Source organism: Gavialis gangeticus, unplaced genomic scaffold (assembly GCF_001723915.1).
Source record: "Gavialis gangeticus isolate Ggan-Ray unplaced genomic scaffold, GavGan_comp1, whole genome shotgun sequence".
NCBI classification, from domain to species: domain Eukaryota; kingdom Metazoa; phylum Chordata; order Crocodylia; family Gavialidae; genus Gavialis; species Gavialis gangeticus.
In genome coordinates, this window is record NW_017729022.1 from 6,417,558 (window position 1) to 6,437,196 (window position 19,639).

Consider the following 19,639-nt stretch of genomic DNA (forward strand, 5'->3'; position numbering starts at 1 on the left):
GGGGGCTGGGGTGGGGCATGTGGGCCTTGCACAGGGGTGGTAGCCCCTGCGGGGGACATTTGCCCCTGTTGGGGGGGCCATAGCTCTTGTGTGGAGGCTGAACCCCCTGTGGGAGGACAGCAAGATATATATTCACGTATTCATGAATTCATGAAACCTGTATGTAGAGTTGACTTTATTATTATGATAAGAGACTTGCTTTGTGGAGGAACATGGATTTGGAGGTATTTTAGAGAGTGACTTTGGGATTTTTTTTATCAGGGATTTTTCAGTTTTCCAACAGGGAACACCAGAATTCCTCCTAGGGAGGCCAGTGGCAGAACCCTGCCTGCTCAGAGCTGGCACCTTGGACCCATCTGGCTGTGGCTGACCTCCTGGCCAAATGTGGTAAGGAGGACATGCTTTGACAGTTAAAAGCAGGGCACCACACTCAGAACATCTTCCGGGCAATAGCTGCCCAGATGACCGGGCAGGGGGCACACGTGGCAGTAATGCCACACAGAGGCCAACTCTGAAGCTGCAGCCCACTGGCAGCTGTCCCAGAGGGGCAGATGCCTCTACTGGCTGTGCAGTCCCCATCTGAGTCTGGCAGGTGCGCAGCAGGTCACAGCCAGGCAGCAGTCCGCACTGCCAGACATCTGCAGTGGGTAGAGAGTGCAAGGAATTCTCAGGGCTGCTTCAGCAGTCTAGCTGGCACAAGGGGTAGTGTCCCCAGTTACCAATTGGCTGGGCCCCAGAAGCTGCTGAGAGTGAGTAGCTGTGAGCTACTTGCCAGGGCAGCTTTTTATACTGCTGGGGCCAGGACAGGGCACCTTTTTATACTGCTGGGGACAGCACAGGTGCTGGCTCTGGGCTCTAGCTCCCCCTGGCTGCAGATCTGGGAGGAGTCAGGCAGGATTATTTTGCCCCAAGTGGCACAATTTGCTTCACAACAAAGCGCATGTCGAGTGCGTGCGCTGAGGCAAAAAGCCCTGGCTTAAATTTGCATGGCTTCTTATTTAAGCTGCTGCACACGCATGTGCTTGCATGTGTGGATGCATGCTATAAGTGCTGGCCTGGTATTGGAGTACTTCTTGACTCAGTCCTCATTCCATCCTGAGGGAATAACTGCCCATTTTTTAAGGGTCATGCACGCACACACAAGGTTCCCATCAGCATGTTTGCCCAATGCGGGCCATGTGTTTTTATAGTCATGCTCAGTGCTGGCTGCATATAATTAAGTTTATAGTTGGTTTCCATTACTCAGCATGCAGTTACTTTTAGCAGCAGTTCAAAGGTAGTGTATTTAATCTGATTTCTTTGTATGCAAATGTAAGATGGTGGGGAGGTTCTTTCCCATGGTGATTTAATGGCGGGGAGGGGAGGAGAGGAGGCCAGAAGAGGCTCGTCTTGTATTTGAGTAAATACAGCATGTTTTAATTGTAATTTAAAGGTGTAGTTATTACTAGTCTTTCTTATTGTTTGTGACTATGAACAGTAACATTTCAATAAGTAAAACTGGAAAATAGATTTTATGAGTTCATGTTAATACTTGTTTTGCCTCTGGAGAAAATGGTACGTTTCAACTGTATAACTGGAATTATACATGATCCTTATGACACACTGGTGCACTAACAGAAATTAATAGTCTATATATGTGTATGTAACGTATATTTGTTTGCTGTTTAACATTTAAAAGCAAGTGGACATTTTAAAGACCGCTGAAAATAGCTTATGCTGTCTCCTTTTTATGTGCTTTTGGGACTTATTTAAATGAATACAGATTCAGTTTTGTGATTCTCTTGCATAATTATGCTATTTATTTATGTCTGGATTGTGTGCTTAGAATAACCATATCCAAATGAATATGGTTATAATATTTACTTTGGTCTAACAATGAAACCCAACACCCAGTGAAAACCCTAGCAAAAATTAAATGATGTGTTTTCAACCCAATTTCTTAATCTTTTAACTTTCTTAATCTTGATGGGTAAAAATTATGATTTTTGTAATGAATCTTACCGTTCATGGAGCATCTGGTATTTTAAAGCCTTCACAAAGGGGGTTTAGAGCACTCACAAATACTGGGCTCAGTCCCTTAAGTTTTTAACCTGTAGCCTTTATTTAGACAATCCTTTCCAGCCTAGAATTTTGGGCCTGGCTGAACTGTACTTTGTACAGGTCCCAGGGTGGCATAGCCTCATCTTTCTGTTTTGCTTTTCTTAATATAGGTAGATGTTGTATTTAACCTGATTATGGTTCCAAGTTTTGTTGGATAAAGTGGTTACTGAGGTTTCCTAGCTAGTCTCTTGATTAGAGAATTCTAAAATGCAGTGAGTGCAGTCTGACCTTGCTGTATTGTTGGCTTGCCCATGAGTTCTCTCTTCTGGGGTGAAATGGGTAGTGTTGAAGCAGCTATGAAAACTTACATTGCTCTAGGATTCACTATGGATCAGGAAGTTTTAACTGACCATAATAAGGTGGCTCTGTACACAGAGGTGGATTAAGTCCTGATGATTGTCCTATTTCATCCTAAGGTTGGTAGTACAAGAGTTCAAGAAGAATAGCTTAATAGCACATAATTCTCAGTTCATTTCAGCAGTGTTTCTTGGAATGTATTGCTGATCTCCAAGATAATTAATCAGCTGCTCAAGCAGAGATGTGATCTAAAAAGAGGATGGGATAGAAGGAGTGGGAAAGCCACCTTATTTTTCTGCGGGATTGATAGCATGAAAAAAATGAAGCAGTCTCCATTTCTTTCCCACAGCTTTCAGGAAGGAGACATTCCAAATATATCATACACCATGTAGAAGGAAAGTGTGAAAGAAGAGAGCTTTAAACAGGGTTTGGAATAACATCTAAGAGAAATACTTGGGTTCCTTTTGTGTTTTAACCAGTTGGGTTAGGAAAGCTGGCTTGCAAATCATTGTTTCTCTACCTAGCAACACTCTTCATACCCACCCCCTTTTTCTTCCCAGTCTATCTTGTTGATGTAGTATTAGTCTGCTATTATATGGAGGGGGGAAAAAATTACTAGACTCTTTTTTTTCCAGATCACTGAATGTAGGTACCTGGAGATAAAAAAGAAAAAAAAAAGACCCTATTGACAGAATACCCTCCCATATAATTCTGCAATAATGTTTCAGTTCCAACTCTGAAGGAGATGCTTACCTAACAACCCACATTGCGTTGTGTTTTTAAACTTAAACTTAAAGCTAAGTCTAATGGAAAACAAACTTGAACTTTAATTCTATTTAACACGTGTAGCAGGCTTACCTTTTTGGAGCTTGCGTTGAGTCTCAGGCTTGAGGGTCTGCTGTTTGATTGGTGGAGCCCACCCACCAATCTGGAGGCAGCACAAGGGAAGCAATGCCCTGCCCTTTTCCAAAGGGAGAGGGCAAGGAGCAGCTGGACCTGAATCAGAACTGTTCCAGGCAGGTCCGGAGAACTTCAGGGATGTAGCCCCTGAAGAGTATAAAAGGATAGTGTGCTCGGCATGCTGGGGAGAGACGATGAGGGACAGCGAGGAGAGAGGAGCTCCAGAGACAGCTGTCCTCGGGACCCTGCTTGAGCTTCAGTGGTGTGCGAATCGGCACATGGGGATCAGGGTCTAGGAGCCGCTTGAGGCGGCTTGAGCTTGTGAACCTGGCAAGTGGCTGGGCAGTTGGTGTGCAGATCAGCACATGGAGAGCTGGTCCTGGGAGCAGCTCGAAGCTGCTCAGGCCCCACGTGGTGTGCAGGTAGTCACACAGAGAATCGGCCCTGAGAGCAGCTCGGAGCTACTTGGGCCTTTCCCGGTGTGTGGGTTGACTCACGGAGGACCTACCTGGGAGCAGCTTGCGGCTGCTCAAGTTAACTCTGGCCCTAGGCTGAGTGACCAGGGCACCACAGTGCAGCTCTGCCTTTAACTAAAAGAGGTTTGGTGCTCAGAGCAGGGCCGGGAAAGGGAGGACCCCTGGTGTGAGACCGGGGAACCAGAGCCTGTAAGCGTTCGGCTCCCGTGAGAGAGCCCTAGACTTCCCAGTGTAGGGTGCCAGGTGATCGAGGAGAGGCAAAGGCATTGCTGGCAAGAGGCTCTTGTGGGATCAGCCTCCAGGGGATAAGCCTTGGCTGCTTTAGAGAGGAAAAGGTTAGTTGCTGGGGAAACAGGCCCTGCAGGGGAGGTGGGCACAGGGCAGGAGGGTATGGCACTTCCATCCTCCAGTGCAGGAGGGTCATGTCCACGTCCCAGGCCCTAAAGGGGAGAGACTCCAAGGAAACCTGTCGGGGAGTTACTGAGTGCACTCCCTATTTGGGTGATTGTTGTTGTGTCAAGGTCTGTATAGCTATGGGTATTCATTAAGGAAGTTTATATGGTTTATATGTTCTTAATGTGTCAATATGTATATTTGTATCGTTATTTGGTAGGTCTAGGAAATATTATTAACTTATTTGGGTTATAAAAGTTGAGTCTCCCTATGTGTTTATCATGTTATAACCATGACTATCTTGTTCAAAGTATCAATTATTGTATATGTTGTAAGTTGTATGGTTTATGTGAATTGTGGGATATTACATGTAGTGATATATGGTAAGCTTTATTGTAACTATTTCATGTTTTATCTTAAGTATTTATTAGCATAATAAATTGTATATAGTTAAGCACTTGGTCTTCTTCTGGCTCTGTAGAGAGGAGAGGGAACTGCTTTAGTAGCCGGCCCCTCCATCAACGCCCTGTCTGACCCCCCATCACTGTCATTGGAGGACAGGGCACAGCCCCCCCCCCCGGGTGTACCTGGGCTACACATGCATCCCACACTGTTTGTCTCGACACTCTCCAAAGAATTACAACCATAGCTAATTCTCAACATTTTATTAAACAGTATTCCAAGTATATTTTTTTGTGTGAAGGCTTGTTAGATAAAAGACTAAACCAGTATTTTTGGCAGATACAACATTTTAAAGAATGCACCATTTTATCTTCTGCTGCAAAGCCTGAGGAAAGACAGGTACAAGTCATTGCTCTAGAATGCTGTTTCTGTATCTTGCACTCCAGAATGTGATTTATGTTGAATGCATTTGAAAGTTATAGAAAATGGGGGAATTTGAAGTTCAGTCAGCATGTGGCCTTATATCCATCACTAGCATGTTTCTATTGGGCATATGATTGTCTCAACTTCAAACTTTCACTGTATGATCCCCACGATTTTGATTGTAATAGACCTTAGACTCCTAGCTGCCTTTTTGTACATATTATTCTGGTTCATGCTGTGTTTGAAATTAAAAGTTCTGTCAAAAAGCAAGAAGTAGGGTGCTTTTATTTTTAGATCTTCCCCCCTTTTTTCTGCTTTGCACCTGCTGTGTGTGTAATACTGCTCTTGATGATTTTAACACTTTTGACACTGGGGAACATGCTTCATGGAGGTCCTCAAGAAAACAGATATTTATGATTTATTCCCAATCACTTAGGGTAGACTTCATGCATTCCATTGTTCCATGCTGACTTTTGTATTTTCTCTGCTGAGAACCACCTGGTGTAAACCCTTCGTCTGTGCTGACTCTTCTGTATATGAGTATTCAACACTAACCTATGGGGATCATAATAAACTAATGCAGCATTTAATTTTGGCATGCTTTATTGCTTCATTGTCTCTCTTCTTTCAAATTACCTTTTTTTTAAATCCCCACTTGAGGTTTTTGTCTCTTACACTGCAGTCTTGATTGCTCATTTAAAATGTAGTTATTAATAGGGGATTTCAAATGGATTTGTTTATTTACAGCATTGAACATATGTGACACAGAAACAGCTGGTGTTATAATTTAGTAATTTGTGGTTATGGATTTAGTAATTTTTGCCTGGAATGTTGGATGTATTCTTATGTTATGGGTCACTGTCATAAATAAATACACTGTTTTCAGAAGTTCATGGCTATTTTCAGAGTTGTGTTTTCTGGTAGTTAATTATAATAAAGTTTCTTTATTTGGGTTTTTCCTAATGGTGTGGAAAAAGGAACCCCTAATAGTGAATGTAAGGATTTGTATATCCAAAATTATCTGCGTTGAAATGTAAGATTAAACAACATGATGTGTTTACAACTTTATCTACAAGTTCTGCAATAAGCAATTTATTTCTGCTATCATGGGAACTTACGTTTGACAAAATGCACTTGAGGCTGCAAACAGTAGAGTAACATATATATTTTGGAATATTCTACCCATTATGCCATGTAACAGCAAATGGGGAGTGATAGTAAATGGTAATGGTGACAGAATAAGCTTATTCTTTCTTACTGGGATTATAGTGCCCACACATGCACCTGAAACTGCAGCACTTTGAGCTGGGGTGGAGGAGCCCCAGCTGGCAGAGAATCTGGGGGTCAGCCTGCCGGCTCAGAGCTGATCTGCCCCAGCTCACTGTGGTGTAGAGGGGTGAGCTTGGGCATGAGGGTGGTACAGTGCAGGGCTAGCTGGCAGGCAGGCACCACACTGTAGTATCCTTATGCCCCAGCCAGCTCTGGTCATCGTCTACGTGTGCATTTCAGCACACGTAACTACTCCACTGTAGGATAGTACTTGTGCTGGACATGGGAGAGGAAGTCAACATTATATACCTAGATTTCCAAAAGGCCTTTGATCCAGTATCCCACAATATCCTCATGGGAAAACTGGAAGATTGTAGGGTTAACTGCTTGATGATTCAGTGGGCGGGAAATTGGCTGCAAGGTAGGACCCAGAGTTCTTATAAATGGATCTGTGTCATCCTGGTGTGAAGTGGCCAGTTGTCTCTCCATCCTTGGTCCAGTGCCTTTCAACATCTTTATCAATGATTTAGATATGGAGTGGAGAGCTCACTGGCCAAGTTTGTGCACCACACCAAGTTATGGGGGAGCGTGGTCATGTCTGCAGATAGGCTGCAGGTGGACCTGGACAGACTGAAGAGGTGGGTGAATCAGAACCAGATGAAGTTCAACATGGAGAAGTGTAAAGTGTTCCATCTGGGGGCAAATAATCCCCAACATATCTACAGGCTTGGTGGCAACAATTTGACTTACGCCATGACCAAAAGGGACCTAAGGGTAATAATTGACCATCACATGAACATAAGCCGTCAGTGTGAAGCTGTAGCCAGCAGGGCAAACAATACTCTGGCATGCATCAACTGGTGCATGTCATGTAAAACCAAGGAAGTGATTCTTCCACTGTACTCAGCACTAGTGAGACTGCAGCTGGAGTACTGCATCCAGTGCTGCACTTCAGCAAGGATGTGGAAAAATTTGAGAGGGTCCAGAGACGAGCCACCTGTATGATCAGAGACTTGCAAGGCAGATCATATGAGGGAAGGCTGAGGGACTTTGGCCTTTTCAGCCTAAAGGAGAGAAGGCTAAGAGGGGACGTGGTAGCAGCTTACTGCTACATCAGAGAGGTACATCAAGGGTTCGGTGAGCAACTGTTGACCAGGGCACCCATGGGGAAGACCAGGAGTAATGGAGAGAAACTTCTGGAAGACCTCTTCAGGCTCAATTCTTGGAAAAACTCCTTCACAGTCAGGGTGTCTAGATTGTGGAACAAACTCCCGCCAGAGGTGGTGCAGTCACCTACCCTGGAAATCTTTAAGAGTAGACTGGACAATCACCTCACTGGTGTTACCTGACCCCCAGCAGTCTTTTCTGCCTAGTGCAGGGGGGCTGAACTTAATGATCTTGTGAGGTCCGTTCCAGCCCCTAACAATCTATGAATCTGTCTGTGAATCTACTATCCTACAGCAGAGTTCATTCATTTACTGTGCCCTAATATAGGCACACATGTACATGGTGGTGCTTTATTGCAGAGTTAACTAGCTCCACAGTAAAGCACATGTGTAGATGCACCCTGTAAGACTTCATTTTCAACATATTCAGATTTTATGGAAAGAAGAAAAAGCAGGTTATTATAAATTTCCATACACCCCTTCAATGTTCTCTGAATACATAGCTGTGTGCCCACTTTTGACATTAAAATAAAGTTATAGCATTTTTAGTATTATTTTGCTGACATTCACACATGGTATAATACTTAAAACGCTATGTGATACAGTGACAACATGCAGCATTCTAATACTTAAAAAGTATAGAATGTTGTTATTCTACTCATTAGAGGAGTGAAAAGCAACCAGTAGATTATAAGTTGTATAGGTCAGTTTACCCTCCTAGAGCTTGGTAACTCTTGAAAAAAGGATACTATTAATTTACTTCAGGCTTTTTGGTATTCTCAGCTTTATGAATATTCATGTAAATATGAAAGCCGGATGGGAATATCTTTGCTTTTGAACAGTCAGGTATGAAATGCATATACTTTGGAGCTACAGGTTCAAATTCCTGTTATGTTGACCATATTTTCCAGCTTGTTGAAGTAAAAAAGTTTAGTTACCAGGCCATTTTACTTTGATACATTTTTAGATGAGACTACTAAAAGTGAGATCTTGTCCTTTTTATGGGCAAGTGAAAGACTGCATGCTAATTTTAATCTGGCTAGGATTTTTGTGTTGGTGTCTCTATTAATGTATTCTCTCTTCCTTCACTGGTACATGCTAGTTATTTGTTTTTGTCCACCCCAAAGATGATTGTACTTCAGTAGCATGAATATGGTTTATGAATCACTTGATAATTGTAGCACGTTGAGGTCCCAGGGGCAGCTGTGACACTCTACGGTGGCCTCAAAACTTGTGCCCCGCTCTGCCTCTAGGGTACCCTCCCCTTCTTCTCACCTGCCACTCTTTGATGTGCTTATTGTATAGAAAGGGAAGCTGTCTTGATAGCCCTAGAGTGAGTCTTACTCTGTCCACTAAGCCTGCACTGCTGGTCTTGATCCTGCTGTTTGGGCACTCGGCCTGTCCATTCCCTTGGGGCACCTCTAAGCTTCAAGGGCTCACTGTGTGGCTCTGTCCAAGAGTGACCACCTTTTCAATATAGAAAGGTAGGACACATGCCTGCCTCTCCTTTGCTAGCGGCATGGCTGGAGCAGAGCCAGGCAGAGCAGGGGATGGATGCAGGCTGCCTGCTGTGGGCTTGGGGCACCCTACCTGCGGTCCTGCCCCTGGGAGCCCTGTGCCAGCCCTGTGCTCCCTGGCTACCTGGGAGCAGCAGGGGGCACAACTCCACTCTACTGCTGCCCCTGCTGCTGCCAGGTGGCCAGGCAGTGCCTCCATGGTAGTGTGGCCAGTGTGGTGCTCCCAGGGAGAGGGCAGCAGGATGGAGAGTACTAAAGCTGCAGCAGTTAGCCTGCATTCATCCCCACCCTGTGCACAAATGGGGGGGGGGCATGTGTCCCCCTGGAACATGTTGGTGTCCTGGGGTGGCTGTGATGCCTCCTGGTGGCTTCGCAACTGTGCCCTGCTCTGCCCCTAGGGTGCCCTCCTGTCTCTCCTGCCACATCTTGATGGAAATATAAATGAATAGGGAGGCTGCCCATGGAATTTGCTTAGCTCCAGTTCCACTGAACCCCCCACTAGGGTCCCCAACACCCCACTAGTCCTCACTGGTCCCAGGCCCCTGGCTGGGCCCCTGTAGTCAACAGTGCCAGCAGGGCACCCAAAGCCTTAAGGGCTAACTGCATGGCTCCAAATCCTGCCCTTTTCCATGCCCCATGCCTCATGGGTGTTACATGAATGTTATTCCCTGTGTGGGGCTTCAGCATTCTCGACCTCTGTCTCTTTAATTTTGATGGACTCCTTTGTCCAGCTCTTGGCCTTGGGTTCTCCAGCCTCATGCTCTGCCCAACTCTAGGCTCAGCACCTGATCTGCCTTGAGTCCACCCCCAGCGGGGCTCACAGTGATAATGTCCCCCTAGGGTACTAACAGGACCTGTAAAGACTGCCCCTCACGGTTCCAACTCAAATTACCAGTATGAACTGTAACCAAAACATAAGTCTCCTTACTATAACTCCCTTCTGGGCCCATCAACAAAAGGAAAAACAGCACACTGCCCCTTTAAGAAGGAAAACCTTCCCCCACCTTGGCATAGTCAAACAAACTCTTGGGGCAACATTGAATAGGTATCACCATAACCCCTTAGTTCTGGGATGTATCGCTGTAAGCTCTCTGACTGTCGCTGGTAATCCCCAAGGCAGCTCAGCAGTCCACTTTACAGGACTAGACTGCCTTGCTTAGGCTCTGGTTAGGATCTGTATGCCCAGAGCCCTTCCCCTGTCTGGTCAGGTGACTCTATGGGGTTGTCTGCAGGTGCCCCTTGTTCTGATTCACTGCCTGGTTTCCATGGTAGCTCACCTGTGGCGGTGTGTAGTCTCCCTTGCAGGGCTCCAGCCTGCAGTCCTGCTGGGTGTGTTTACATATGTATTTACACTGGCTTAAATTTACTGTGCAGTAAGGCTCTGTGTTTGCTGTCTTAGCCTGGCAGTTGGAAGAGAGGGAAGGGGTGTTATATGAAGAGAGGGCATAGTCTCATGGGGTGGCCAGTCCTGACCTGTCTCCTGGGATGTTGTCAGTTGTCTCCAGGCAGACAGGAGAGCCTGCATACACTGGGGCCCCCTGGCTGGGTGCCACTGGTAGCACAGACTGTCTGCAGAGCATCTGGGCAGGCCCTCTAATGCTTGTATAGTGTTCTACTGGTAGAGTTTCCAGCTTCACAAACTAAACAGCTATATATCCACTGAAACATTCAAACACTTGCATGCACCTTGAGATGTATTCAAGTACCCCTATTTCTCATGGTCAACATAGATATTCCCAGTGTGGTTGGGGGAATATATCTCCAGAACGAATAATGATTGTTTTATGAAATTTTTGGGAGAGCAAGGTCCATATAGTCTTAAATTTCAGGATATTTATAAAATGGTCTCTAAAATGTTTTCTGCTACTGATCAAGATCTACCATATTTACTTGACTCCAAGATGAGGTTTTCTTCCCAATAACAATGGCAGGGGGGAAAAGCCACTTCCTAGATTTGAGTACTAGACCAGGGCAGGCAGTTGCTTAGCTCTGGCTTCAGCCACCAGCTGAAGCTGGAGCTGAGCTGCTTCCTGCCCCAGGCCAGGATGCTTCATTTGGCAGGGGATGTAACTCACAGCTGGAAGAGCAAGGTGAGACCACACAGCCAGCTTTCCACTCCCCTGCCCCCCATCTGCTTCCTCATCCCTACTTACTGTTCCAGCTCCAGCCCTGATCTGACCTGGCCAGGAGCTGTCACCACTTGTCCCTGGTTGAGCTGGGCTGGGGCTGGATTGTGGGCTGCCACTGCAGCTGACTGCCCCAGAGGAGCAGAGCTGCAGCAGAAGGCAAGTGTTAGGGATGGGGGGAAGGGCGGCACGGAATAGGGAGGCAAACCCGGGCATGGGGGCAAGGAGTGGGGGCAGGAACAGGAGGCAGGCAGAGGCATGGAGGGGTACATGACAGAGGTCAGGCAGCAGGAGGTCAGGGCCGATGGGTGCAAGTGGCAGGAGGGACAGGCACAGGGAGGCAAGAGGCTGGGAGGGGAGACAGAGCAGACAGGGAGGGCAAAGGGCGGGTAGTCACAGGTCTGGTCCCTTGTCTCCCTGCTGCTGCTTTCCCTGGCACAGCATTTGGGAAGATGACTTTAAGACTACCTTCTACTAATAAGTTTCTATACATGCAAAATTATATAACATTTGAACATGAAATTATGGAACAAGAAACCATTCACAGCCTGGATGATGTTAAACAGTTTCCATGGGGACTAACTTTTTTATCCCATTGCCTGGACTAGCTGTTAACTTGAATGTTTCTCAAAGTGTTAACTGACTTGCAGCAATTTCTGGCAGATGAAAGAACAAGAAGCAATGGTCTTAAGTTGCTTCAAGGGAAGTGTCCCAGGGATGCAGGACTGACAAAAGGGGAAGCCTCAGAGGCAGACCTAAGGGGGAAGTAAGAATAGAAAAAAACCTACCTGTTGCAGGAGTCCAGGGTAGCGAGGAGGCGCACCAGGGAAAACTGCCCACGTGGTTTATCAGCCGCACTTATCTCCAGCTGGAGCCGGGTGATGTCAGGAAGAGACATCACCTGGTGAAGAAAAAAAATGGCCGCATGAGCGGGGGTGCGTGGAGCATAGGAGGAGCGGTGGGGAACTGCTGTGTGGGGCCCGCCCAGCTGCCGTGTCCAACAGCTGTGGTGGCGGCAGAAGGAGCCATGGAGGATCTTCGTGCTGGGCAAGAATGGCGAAGGTCAAATGAGCTGGCAAGGAGGCCGGCAGCAGTGGTGGTAGAGGGGGCCGTGGAGGATCTTTTTGCCGGGGAAGACTGGCGAAGATCAAAGGAGCTGGTAGTGAAGCCAGCATTGGCCGTAGGCATTGGAGGAAATCCTCATGCTGGGAAAGACCAGTGGGGATCAGGTGACCCAGCAGGGGGTCGGCAGGTGCCACAGTTTAGGGAAGAAGTGGATCCCGGAGGGGATCAGAGACACCCCAGCCCAGGGGATGCGCCGGCCTAGGGGTGAAGGGGGCATGGGGCTCCTCCCCATGGGTGCCCCTCTTTACTTTGCTTTTCCTTTTGTCTCTCACTTGTTGCGTTCCTTTTTTGTCATAGTTTCTTTTGGTTTTTGTTACGTTGGGGCTCCTGTGGTGCAGGGCTTCTCTGGGGGTGAGCGGTCAGCTCATGTTTTTCTTTCACAGTTAGATTTAATTTTGGTCCTAGTCTAGAGCAGGGTAGCTTGGCACCCTATACCAGGCTCGGGGGATTAGAGACACCACTTGGAGACGGGAGACCACATGAGAATGCAGTGACAACCAACAACATCCGCCTTGGAATGCATGGGGCGTCGAGAGGGATAGTGCTGGAGACCGAGCATCACCAGGCCCTCTGGCTTTGGCTACAGTCCAAGGTGCCAGCCTGTAGAGCAGGACGAGGGAACTGGGGAAGACATCCAAAGGGGCCAGTTGAAAAGATCCTGAGGCCCGTTTCATTGGGTGGTGCATGGCCGGGGTTGGAGCCACATAGCCATCCACTGAGACCTGTGACAACTCTGGAGGCATCCTCCGAGGGGACCCCCTCCACTGAAGAACCATCTGAAGTCGTGGCAGGCGAGTTTGGGGGTCACCTGAGAGTCATTGAGGAGTCCTCCGGGGTCTACACGAGAGTCCCAGGCTAGTAAGCCCAGTTGCCCGGTCAAAGGCAGCATGGGATCATGTCATCAAACAGAGATGGGCACAGGAAGTTTAGGTTAGATATTAGGAAAAACTTTCTCACTAGGAGGGTAGTAAAACCCTGGAACAGGTTTGCCAGAGAGGTTGTGGAATCTCCATTCTTGAAGGTTTTTGAGACCCCGCTGGACAAAGCCTTGGTTGGGATGATATAGCTGAGGGTGGTCCTGCTTTGAGCAGGGTATTAGACTAGATGACCTCCTGCCTTCCAATCCTAATTTTTTATGATTCTGTGTACAGACATTCACTCTCCCAGGTCTCCTGGGAGTGATTTAACTCTGGTTGATCCCAGGTTATTTTTCTCCTGGAGCAGCCATTTTTGCCCTGAGAGAGAAAAAGCCTGAATATCTGTACAGTTATGATTTCTCCTGGGAAACAGCAGCATGTTCACTTCAACTAACACAACCAAACACATTTTTACCTGTCTTAGAAGTGTCCCCTTTCCCCCTAGCCCTTTCCTTTCGATGCAAACCCCTCTCTTTCCCTCACATTCTCTTTCTGCTAGAGTTTTCATAGTGTCAGATGAAGTAGGCCATTTCTCATGCCTCTGTGAACCAGTTAGTCTCTAAGGTGCCACCTTACTCTGTATTTTCCATTAACAAATAAGAATTTGCACAGTTTTAAACTCTCAAGTCACTGGTTCTATGAGACTGATGCCTGCCTCACTGAATGTGCCACCTAACTCTAAATCTTTCAAAGAGACTGTGTTAGTAGATCTCAGTAAAGACTTCAGAAGTGGTGCATGAAACACTCTGGAACAGCTCTGTAAGAATTGTGACCATTCTGCATTGCAAGCTGTGGTCTGCATTGTAAATAACCTAATGAAAAGTGTGCGTCTATGTACTGAGCTAACTCATACAAAGGCCAAAAGTCATGGTGAAATTGTGTTTTTTACTCATCTTCCCTCACCTGCTTGCCAAAACCAAGATGATTGCATGTTATGATATTTTGGCCTTTACAAAATCTGCATGTCAGGCACATTGAACCCTGCCCTTCCCCCTCTCTCTTCTCTTTAAAAGTAGAAGCTTACAGTCCTCTATTGAGGTATGGCATGTGAGTCCTGTTTAACTGACTGGCAATGTTGCTTTGAAAGCTCATGCTCCTTAACCTCTTTTAGAAAGTATGTACCTAGTTTATGAATGGTGATTTATTGTCTTAATGCATTTTATTTTGATAGGAAAGTATTTAGAACAGCTGCTTTTGTTTTTATGCTGGAGCTAGGATACTTGTTTTTATTCTGGTAAGTAATAGGACTAAAGATTCTTATATGCTTTTTGGACAAGTTTGTTTTAAGCACAAGTTCACTGGAATTGCAGTAGCTCATGTTGTAGTGTACTGAAAAATGTTCATTGTATTTGACTTTTAATGGGTGCATCTACACGTAATTCAGACTGCTAAAGCAAGAACTAAGTGACTGTGCAGTAATTGCCAGTGCACAGGTCATTTCTGACCCTACTGAACTGTGCAGTAATGTCGACATCACGTGTTGTACTTGCCCACTCTGTCGCTGTAGCTTAGCATTATGGCAATGTAGTGTCTTGTGTAGATACACCCAATAAGTAATGTTTCACTAGCCATCAACAATTAATATAAATAGTTTCCATTGAACACCTTCTTCTGAGTAGATCAGATCATGACCGAATTAGCTTTAACAGGACCAGGATTTGACCCACGTATACAATGAGAGAGAAGATAAAAGGAATAAGGGAAATATTGAGTTTGTTACTTTTAACATAAAGCTGTACTTTCTTTCTGTCTTTGTAGCCTTCCTTGAATCCAGGTGGAGGACAAGCTTCTGATGTGGTGCTTTTAAACCACTGGAGTGTTAGGAATTATGAAGTACAACGTGGAGATATTGTGTCTTTGGTGTAAGTAATTTCAAATACATTTCAGTACATACATATGTAAAGCTCAAGCCATCAGCTTTATAAGTTTCATCTCTAAAGTGCTAATATATTTTTGGATGTAGGCAACGAAGCTAGACAGAAAATTGATAGGATGAGTCACAAATGCATTACTGTCAATTGGCAATATGAAGATCTTCAAAGGGTTCATTATCATGTGTTTGCTTGAAGGGAGCATAATGCCAAGTATTATGTGGTATTATGTAGATATGTATAAGAACTGCCATGAAAGCAGACATTTGAGGTAAGGTGTTTTGGCTTTATAGCCAAATTAAAATGATCAGTTGAACTATAATTATGGATCTATAGTAGAGTGGGAAAAATACATGGCTTAATGTAGCATTTGAAGAGAGAATCTCAAATCATGTAGTTTTGTGCACATATTTAATTCAGTGAGGAAAACACTTTGTTTTCTTACCATTTAACATTTCACACACTTTTTTTCTGAAGAAGTTCGACTATCACATTAAGTTAAAATAAGATCACAAAAAAAATCATACTTTAAGAACATGTTTTTCAGGGGAAAAACATTTTGTGGATTGCAGTAGGGAGGCTTATCTATCAAGCCAAAAGGTGGCACTGTTTCTCTGTTGAATATATTTAAAAGGATTAGAGGACAAAAACTCCATTTTGGTCTTAATGTAATGTAGAAATGGAATGTCAAAGTGTGCATAACTGACATAATGATATACTACATACTTATAGTACATTCTTGGATGGCTTAAGCTTAAGATTTTTAGTTTTGTAAGTATAATGCATAGTATGTAGACTGCAACAGAACTTGTCTTTGAAAGCTAATTTCCTCTGGACCCTTCTTCATTAGACAGTTTTCATAATGGACCTACTTGTTATGCCTACCTTGCCACTGAGGTAGCAATTAATATAAAATTTTTACTGCCTACTGTAGAAGCAAATGTAAAAATCTGCTTTATGGCTTAGAATCTTTTGGAAACTTTTATTTTTCTAATTCTTTCTGAGCAATTGCAGTTTTTGGCAAATGGGGCATTTGTAAATGTTCTGACTAACGTAGTACGTTAGTATTAGTATGTAGGTCACCTTATATTCTTCCAAATCCATGCTCCAATGATGGACTGGTGAGAGTGAGTGAGTGTGTGCACTTCTACCCAAGTCATGATCTTTAAAAGAGAGTAGATCTGGTTAGTAATTATTGGATAAAATAAAATGTCAGTGAGTTTTGGCTGGGCTCAAGGTAGAAGGAATGGTTATATAGTCATGCTTTTGAAGGTTTTCTGATAACATTTTACCCATCTGCATGGATTACTTGCATTTTGCTAGAGTCCTGTTTTTGAAACTTTCAGCCTTCTAGGTGCTGATTGTCTTCTTGTCCTGTTTGTCCTTTTTTGTCTTATGTTTGACAAGATGGCTTCTATGCTTAGCTAGTGATGAAGAGGATATTCACTCATGCAGAAGAAGTTGCATAATAGCCTCATAGATGGAGTGACCATACGTTCTGGGCTTCTGTAATCTTGTCTTGGCCAGTTGGTCAAAAGTGCCAGAGTGAAGTCCAGCAGGGACATGGAGTGGCATGGTGTACCAGGCAAGCCACCCTGCTCCAGTCTGCCTGCCTTGCTCCTACCCAGTAGCAGCAGTGCCTGCCTGCTTGCCTACCTGGTGCTGCTCTAACCAGCTGGAACCAGACTATAGAAGCCAGGAGTGCCCTGGTTTGCCTAAAACATATAGTCGCTCTACTCATAGAGCTGTGCCAATGTTGTCCCCTAATATCTTAGGCAGGATAGTGAATACTCAGGCTAGTGTATTCAGAAGTCACTCTGAACACAAGTAAAGAGGTAAGCATTAAAAAGAAATTCCTTGTTCTCTTTGAATATTAAAGGATACATTTTCAAGTCAGTTTTGACCTTGGAGTACTTTATGATAAAGAGTTGTTAAAAATGAAATTAAAATCATATGGTGAAGCCAAGCCTTCCTCCAGTTTCCCTCCAAACACTGGAGAAATTTAGATCCTTATGTTGCGACCTGGGTCAATATAAAATGATAAATAGTGAAATATTCAGCTTTTAAAATCATAAGCCTTACCAAAGTTAGCATCCATACAGAAAGAAAAATAAAATAGCGTAGACATATTAGTCATCATGAGACAACTTCTGGTGTGTGAAGCTTTTACTGAATAAACAATATAATTTCTTTTTTCTGTTCATCTTGACTACGCATATGTGGTTTATATGAATAAGTGGTCAGTACATATGCTGCGAGTATGTGTTTTTGTTCTTGCACTGAATGTTTGCTAGTTACAAGCATCTCTGTACTTAATATAAAACTCAGCTTGACTCAGACAAACAGTTATGCATTACTATAAAATGTTGCAAAATGAGTTCTTGCATGTACACCAAGGTGATATTTTGTATCTAGTTTCAGATTAAAGTTGTCATACTGAGAATAACATTAATCTGTAAAATTATAAATTGATACACAACCAAATTCTGTCTTGGGGTGTCGCTCCCATGGGCTTCAATGCTAGCAGTCTCTGAGCAATAGAGGGAATAATTTCATAGCAGATCCTTGTGCAGTTAGGAGGTTTGCAGACCCTAAAAACTTTTATCTTGCATTTGGAAAACCTGATATGAATTTCCCCCATCTCTCCCTACCACCTTTAAGATAATGGAGTTAAAAGAATACTATTTTACATATCAAAGAAAAACCCATTCAGACTTTGTTGTTGAATGTGGGACCATGATATTCCCTGCTGTCTTCTAAAATACATCCTGAATCCAATACCAGTTCAGCCAAACTTTTGAATCTGCAGTGTTTCAATAACAGCATTTTGGACTTCCTGAATTTAGACTGAACTTGAACATTAATAATAAGAGTTCTAATGACAACAGAGTCCTCTTCTGATAATATAAATAGAAGCTAGTGTGATAGATCCACCATTCTGTCATGATGCTTCCTTTGCATCTTTTAACTATATTTTCAATTACGTGAAAATATAAGGGGTTTTTGTTTCATTTTTAAGAAACAATTGTGCAGGTGGTTAAAAGCAAACATAATAATTGAAGTGGGATCAGCTGGGCCAAGATGTGTCCTGGCAATGGTGCACCACTTCACTGGCAATCTACAGGTATCACCTGGGGCCGTTGTCCCTCAGGATTGGATCCCTGCTGTTTCTGTGGCTTCGGGGTCCCATCCTGTGAGGAAACTGTTTCTCGGTGTCACATCTAGTGTTGGGGTGCTGCAGTGACATGCATATGCTATTGAAATTCCTTGCAGAGGGATTTCTGGCGTGTGCATCTGCAAGTGTGGAGGGGGGAAACCCCTATGGGCAAATGCCCCCAGTATGTTATCCCTTTGCAGATATGTGTCCTGGAAATCCTCTTGCAGGACTAGGCCACTGCAGCTCCAGGAGCTCTTGTCCAGGGTGGCTGGAGAGCATGGGCAGTCTTGGGCTGTCTGTACTCTTTCTTCATAAGCAAACTGATATCTGCCATGAGAAAGTAGCACAAACTAGTACTGCAATTTGTTGTGGCCACAGTTTTGAGCATTTGTGTTGCAACAAGGGGCAAGGATGTATGCTTCTGTGGGTTTTATACTGCCATAAAAAATTTTATGGTGGCACAAGGGTGACATCTGTTTGCAGCTGCTAACTTCAGTGCTTAAAATCTAAGATCTTCAGCAGAAATATGAGAGAGAAAGAGAGAGAGAGAAAAAAGTGATATTTATTAATGCCAAAATAGGTCTTGATCCTACAATCGACATTGTAATAAAATCAACTGAGTAGAACTCAAAAGCTCTACTTCACCCAGAGATGTGCTTGCAACAGATGCAACATATCCCAGTTAGTTTTAATTTAGTTAGTTTGAGTATCAACAGCAGTGCAGCTCTGACAGAGGCTGTATGAACCCATCCGGCACCCTAGGTATGTTTAGCCAGCCAAGTGTTGTACAATCCCATATCCTTACTGTAGTAAATACATACCATTATGTATTGCAGAACAGTGGCCTGTTTTCTCATGATTCCTATTAGTACTTCAGAGTTATACAGTGCAATGGAAGGTATCGTGCAGTTTTGTTTAGAAAGATATCTCCAAAGCATGATTTATAAGTTTAACATTTACTTTACTTGTCTTTATTGAAAACCTCTGCTAATGTGAAAATGCTGTCTCCTCTCCCACACACTTTCAAAGCTACTACTATTTTAATTCAGTCTTTAAAAAAAGTTGCTGAAATATAGTTTTGAAATCTTCCCTAATATGTTCCCTTAGAATGAGGTTTTATATGGCTATGGAAGAAAAACAAAGCATTGACTTTATTTTGGAGTGACTAATCTTGACACTATATTATTGTATTTACCCAAATCTAACACACACTTTTTTTCATTGAACATGGGTGGAGAGAAAGCCCCTTGTCTTGGATTTGAGTACAGGGTGGTGAGGTAACAGGCTCCATTTCTGGCTCTGGAATTTGGGTAAATGGTATTTTGAGTATTGCTCAGACTTGTGTATTTAACATATATGAATATAGCACAGTAGCAGATTATTTTACTTTTTTCAGTTCACCAGGAACAGTTGGCTAAGGAACAGTTTAGATTGATATAGATTAAAAAATAAAACTGCTTGCTTCTGAATACTAAACTTAAAATCATTTTTCAAAATGTT

At 44.0% G+C, this 19,639-nt stretch overlaps 1 protein-coding gene across 1 annotated transcript in view; it reads left to right on the forward strand.

The window, feature by feature from the left end:
• Positions 1-19,639, forward strand: part of IMMP2L (inner mitochondrial membrane peptidase subunit 2) — a 1,062,180-nt gene that overhangs the window by 6,180 nt on the left and 1,036,361 nt on the right. Inside the window, exon 3 of the mRNA XM_019514565.1 lies at positions 14,870-14,973. Coding sequence (XP_019370110.1) covers positions 14,870-14,973 — 104 coding nt within the window. The remainder of the gene's footprint in view (positions 1-14,869; positions 14,974-19,639) is intronic.